This window comes from Vigna radiata, unplaced genomic scaffold (assembly GCF_000741045.1).
Source record: "Vigna radiata var. radiata cultivar VC1973A unplaced genomic scaffold, Vradiata_ver6 scaffold_275, whole genome shotgun sequence".
NCBI classification, from domain to species: domain Eukaryota; kingdom Viridiplantae; phylum Streptophyta; class Magnoliopsida; order Fabales; family Fabaceae; genus Vigna; species Vigna radiata.
In genome coordinates this window covers 466,158-472,507 of record NW_014543809.1, presented here as the reverse complement: position 1 = coordinate 472,507, position 6,350 = coordinate 466,158, and the positions used below count along the sequence as shown (strand labels likewise).

Sequence of the window (6,350 nt, the reverse complement as noted above, 5' to 3'; positions counted from 1 at the left end):
ACCATTTTTAGTGGAACTGTTAATCACTATTTGTAGTGATTAACGACTGGACGTAGATTCTGTTGAATCGAACCAGTATAAAAATATCTGTGTGATTTTTCTATTCCCTACACTTATTTTACTTAACGCACATCAACTGTTTGGTTAATTTTGCGAAAGAAAATTACTTTTGTAAAAAAGGCTAAAATCGTTTCAACTATGACCTAATACGCTTTAGGCTCTCTGTGTTTTAAATCCACTGCATTTTACTCTTCGAAATTTACCGCTCTGATACCATCAGTTTTGGGACATAAAATTTCTTCCAAGGAGATCAAAGTAGACATAGCCAAAGTAGAAGTCTTCTAAAAACTTCCACCACCACATGGGAAGGGAATTAACTTTAAACTTATATTTAACTTATATGATACTTTGAACTTATATTTAACTTTTTCTTATTCCGTTGTACTAGAGTGTTGCAAAATTTGGATTAAATTCTTGCTTTAAAGAGTATCAGTACATTTAATCGTTTGTAGTTTTTAAAGTTTCCAAAATCTTATTTCTTTATTGGTATGATGATCTTATTTCTTTAGTGGTACGGTGATTTTAAAAATAATAATCATGATGATACATTTTTTTTCTATCACGATAGGAAGAAAAACACTACTGGTTTACAAGAAATTTCAGCAAGAAGATCTTTAATGAAGCCACCCAAAGTAGAATGCTAACAACTTTTTATTTAAAACCTTTGGGTGTTAAAGTGGACGCAAAGAAAAGAGTTAAAAACATAAGAAAAGTGTTGCTAGCTGCTTTGTTTCTGGTAAATCATGAGTCACGAGTCTCCATCATACTTATAATAACCTAATTGGGAGCAATAATGGATGCATATCGCGCTTTGAAAAAACCCACAACTCTCTCTCTTTGGGGAAGGTTCTCTTTGACAACGGGGTGGTTGGTGTATTCTTCACTCCATTTGGAAAGCTTTGGAAAGTTTTTAGAGCTGAGCAGTTTCAACCCCACAGCCTCTTCAATTGCAGGGAGCCAGAAAGCTATGAAGCCTGCAGCTATGTCCACTAGGCCAATACTCTCACCACCAAAGAACTTGTGTTTCAGTTCATCCTCCAGAAACTGAAGAGCATCAAGTGATTCCTCAGTGCCTTTCTCCCGTTCCTCCTCCTTTGCAGTAAATGCAGCCTTTGATATTGCAGGCAGACACTACATTGAAACGAAAACGAATAAAAATACTGAAACTATGGCCGGAGTTTCACACATATGCAAAAAATAAGAAAACAATATTACTATGAGTTGCTTACCTTGTCATCAATAAACCTTGACCAGAATCGAGCCAAGGATCTATCATACGGGTGCTGCGGCAAGATGGGATGGTTCTGCCATATCTCATCAATGTATTCAAGGATGACAAGGGACTCAGCCAAAGGTCTTCCGTTGTGGACAAGCACAGGAACCTTCTTGTGAATAGGGTTGTATTTCAGAAGAAGATCACTCTTGTTTCTAAGATCTTCTTCAACGTACCTGTACTTCACCCCCTTCAGTTCCAGCGCTATCTGGACCCTGCCAGCATAAGGGCTTCCCCTCAAACCAAACAACTCAACTTCTCCATACTCTTTCGCCATTGCAGGCTTCAATCTTTTACCTTCTCTGCAAAACTGTGAACTTGACCTACGGATTTTATATGGCTCTGATCAGTGCGACAGGGGGCGTTCTTCTGTACCACGATCCTCTAAAGAGTTAGAAATTTCGGGTATGAGTAATTAAATGAGGTTGGTAGAATTGGCGGTGGAGAAGCCACCACGTTACACGTTCTTTCAATGCAATTTGAGGAAATAAAAAATGAATAAATTTAAATAAATGTAGGTAATGAAATATGTACAGAGTGACACATTTTAACATTATAATTTAGTTATAAATTGATATATATAATATGTTTTAAGATAATTATCTTAAAACTTATGTGAGGAATAATACCTTATTATTACACAATAATAATATAAACTTATACGTTATATATTAATTTTTTATTTGAATTTTGAGTATATTGTGATTTTATGCTGAACGTTTACATAATTCCAATTCGTAACTCGTGAAGAAACAATAAATGGTGGTGGAGAATGAAATTCATCATGTATATTTATTGTGTTTTAAAAAATTATATATTTTATAATTTTTTAAAAATTATGCAATAAAATAATAAGGTAAATATACAATTTTAAAGAAAGAAAGACGGCACGAAATAAAGAGAAAAAGGAAAAAGAAATCTAATTAACTTCGAGAAAAGTAAGGAATTTTCTGAATTGTAATAGTACGAAAACATGATGTGTACAAGTATCTATGGATCTCTACTTAAACTTCAACTCAGATTTATAAAGACCTTTTATTTAAAATTAAAGAAGATAGAACATTTAATAAATCCTAACATTGCATTGCAGTTTTGGTCTCAAATTGACACCAACCCCCTCTCCGCGGGTGTTGGTTCCTCGACCTCCTTTCTTCTATCTTTTCATTATATTTATTTATTTATTTCAAAAATATTTTACATATTTTCATTATTTTTTTTATTTCAAAAATATTGTACACTTTCATATTATTTTCAACAATTTTTCTTTTTCTCTTTCTATATTAATGGAGTATTCACATGATTCAGATTTAAATTTGTTATATATTAGAAAATATAAAATTCAAATGAAACTTCAATATTAGTACTTCTACCATTTCTATTTTATAAAATTAAAAGTTAGATGCAAAAACAAAATAATAAACATAATAATATTAATAGTAAATAATGATATATTATTATTATTATATACTAACTTTATAATGCTGAAATAACTAAATAAATTCTAAATCTTTAACAAATAACTTTTTTTTTTATATTTTAAGTATTTAATAATATTTTTATATTATTTATCTGATAAATTAAATATTTTACTCAAGTTATTTGAGTCAAACATGTTTAAAACATAATATAATGTTAAAAATTATGATATTATATGTAAAAAAAACATATATAAATTAAATATATAAACATTTTTCTAGAAATTTGGAACAAAATTTTACCATTTATTAAGTAATTTGAGAAGAAAAAAATATATTCAACAATGAAAATAAGATTGAATCAAACTTATCTAAGAAAATATATCACAAGTTCAAATTTAAGTCATGTAAATGCTCCATTAATTAACCATGTAAATGCTCTATTAATGTAGAGAGAGAAAGATTCTTAAAGATAATGAAGAGGTGTAGGATATTTTTGGAATAAAAAAAAAATAGTGAGGAGATATAGAATATTTTTGAAATAAATTAAAATAGTGAAGAAGTACAAGACCCACTTGGGGAGGTGCAGGAAGCAACATCCCTCTCTTTTTTTTTTCAACAGATTGGGTTTCCAATAAGGCCATAAAGATCCAACTAAGAAAATATAGTACTCTCTATACTTTTCAAGAAGTCCAAAAAAAAATCAGTATCTTGGTTGTAGAGATGTTGATATTATAAGGACAAACTGTAAAATAGGATTTAATTTATGAAATTACGTAAAATTCATAATTAGCAATGATAAAGTCCACTAAAATAAATTTAAAACTAATTTACCGAGAGATGACATTATAGTAAAGATCTTTTCAAACAAAAATAATGCATAAAAAATGTTCGAAAAATGTAGTTTCAATTGTCTACTGTAGGTATTAAAAACACCTTGAGAGATGTTTCTTCTCACTCTTTTTTTTCACCACTTTATTCTCACTCTTTTTTCCACCACTATATTATTAGTCCTTTTCCTTCATTTTATTGTATTGAATGACTACCCAGTTATTCATGAACAAAGAGATCAACAGAACCTTCAATTCAATAAAACGATCGATAAACCGATTTGTTAAACTACAACAAGTGAATAAAAATAATTATGTTAATAACTAAGTTAGATCATTAGTGTATGGATTGTAATTAGGTCAACACTAATTTGAAGCCCATTCTGAATTTCTATAAATACAGGTTTGATATTCAGGTAGTTAGTTACTTTTTACTATGCATTTATTGCTAAGGTATTTGGACAAACATTGAATTTTGCATTAGAGTGCTTTTTGTAGGTAGCGTCTGATCTGATCGAAGAATAGAAAGAGACTAGAAGATTAAATTGTTATCTAAGCTTGGAGTTCGTAAACTATTTGTGTAAGAAGGATTAACCTCGACCCCTTAAAATCGAAACATTTTAGCGCCTACCGTGGGGCCCAAAGATGAAAGAAGACACCCAATGGTGACCACAAGAAACATGAGAGACCAACAAGACCCAATGGAGTTGATTAGAGAAATGCAACGATGCAAGAGATGTAAAATAGGCACGATGCCGGGATAGCTGCATTGAGGGTCGAGCATGCTACCAGTCGGACAGAGCAGCCGGCCCAACATTCAGTGCCGCTCATTCCCACACCATCGAAGGAGAACAATCAGGCAGAGGGACCGAGTCGAACTGGTCAGGAGATGAGTAGCGCTCTAGCTAGGACAACCCTTTCCATCCCAACCGTACAGGCAAAGAGCCTGTTACCATTCACCACGACTATGACGGAGGCATCGATGCTAGAGAAGTTAACACCCCCGATGTTCGAGAAAAATGATGGGTCAACTAATCCGGACGAACATCTTCGCTCGATGTAAACACCATGACGTTCTATTAATCTAGTTACCTCATGTGATGCCAAGCATTTTCTTTGTCATTGAAGGGGGAAGCGCTTGCGTGGTTCAACACCTTGCCTCCAAACACAGTGGACTGTTTTGCGACTATTCGTTTCTTATTCGATAGACACTACGCTTCTAGATAAGTACAAAATCTAACCCACCTAGCGTTGATTAGTACTAAAAAAGGGAAGGATAAGTCACTAAAAGACTTCATGGACCTTATACAACAAAAATGCTCGACAGGTGAGAGATGTTAGTCAATAATTCATCCTCAATAACCTGTCAACGACCCTTAAAGACGGACTATTCGTAGATAGCCTTTGTGTTAGGCTGCCCAAGACCATGGACGAGCTACAGGAGCGGGCAACCGAATTCATGCATTTAGAGGAGATGTGAGCCTCTCAAAAAAGGAAACAAGAGGAGGTTGTAATCCCTTTTGTTGGAGGAGAGCGAAAGTATGGCAGAAAACTGCTCGACGGTGGCGATACGGGGGGGGCGGACCGAAACCAAATGACCTTCCCCGGGTACCCAAGTTCAATCAATCACAAAGGATGAACACCTCCTCTGAATCTTCACAAAGGATGACAAGGCTTCACTCAACAACAACAACAATACTCAATTACAAACCCAATGAAAGTTCTCTCTCTATGTCAACACCAAGTTCTTAAAGCCTCACTACAAGGGTTACACAAACCCTAGAACATACTTATTATAGCACACAAGCAAAAAGATAAGATTTTTGTATTTCTTGTATATTAGAACGAGAGTCTTAAATTGGTATATAAAGATCTCACTCAAAAAGGATACCTCCAAAAACATGCCTAAGAAGTTCAATGGCTAGTCGTAATAATTGATTGGGGTAAGTCATAATCAATTATCGATAATCGATTATCATTAGTTGGTAATTGATTATTCTAGAGACAAAATGAGTTTTTAGCAACTATAAAAACCTCTCTGTGATAATCGATTATCTTAAGTTCTAATCGATTATTGTAGAGTTTTTCTGACTTCAAAACGAATTTTAAAGCATACAATACATGTAATCAAGGATAAATAACACCCTATACATGAAACTACTAAATTACAAAAACATTAGGATGGCAACCCCTAAAGGGACTTCCCATCCAAGAAGTACCAACTTCACCCTAAGACCAAGAAAGGGAAGTTGAATACAAGCTTAATCTTTTCTTTCTAAAGTCTTAGCATGTTCTTTTAAAAAGCTAAATAAACTTTACATTGTTTTGTAGGGTATCAAAGCACCTAAGCAAGCTTGGTTAGACATTGGAAAGCAAGAAAGGTGCATACGGATTGGCCAGGTAACTTCTGGATTGGAAAATACAAAGCAGCGCCCAGCCACACCTTCCCAACGCTCAGCGTTTTCAGCANCATTCAAATGCACGTGTTTGGCATTGCACCTATGAAGCACATGGCCAGCTGGATAAACTTCTGCTGCAAGCTACATGAATTATCAACANNTTTTTAATAAGCTAGCTTGCCTTGCACGGATCTAAGCTATCTCCATCTATAAAAGAGAAGCTTAGATCTCTTGTAAACCAACTTGAATTGAAGTAAAGAAATGCTGCCAAATTTCAGCTTTCACTCTCAAGTTCACCTTTGTGCAGTGTTATCTTGCACTTCCTCTAGCTCCTTTCCCTTAAGGAGAGCTTTCTGAGTTAGACTTCACTGCT

General features: G+C 33.9%; 1 protein-coding gene across 1 annotated transcript; it reads right to left on the bottom strand.

The window, feature by feature from the left end:
• Positions 1-627: 627 nt before the first annotated feature.
• LOC106754873 (probable glutathione S-transferase) lies at positions 628-1,703 on the bottom strand. Its single transcript, XM_014636942.2, has 2 exons — positions 1,290-1,703; positions 628-1,191 (listed from the first exon to the last, which is right to left on the bottom strand). The coding sequence occupies exons 1-2, from the start codon at positions 1,608-1,610 to the stop codon at positions 838-840; spliced, it is 675 nt and encodes a 224-aa protein (XP_014492428.1). The 5' UTR covers positions 1,611-1,703; the 3' UTR covers positions 628-837.
• Positions 1,704-6,350: the final 4,647 nt, after the last annotated feature.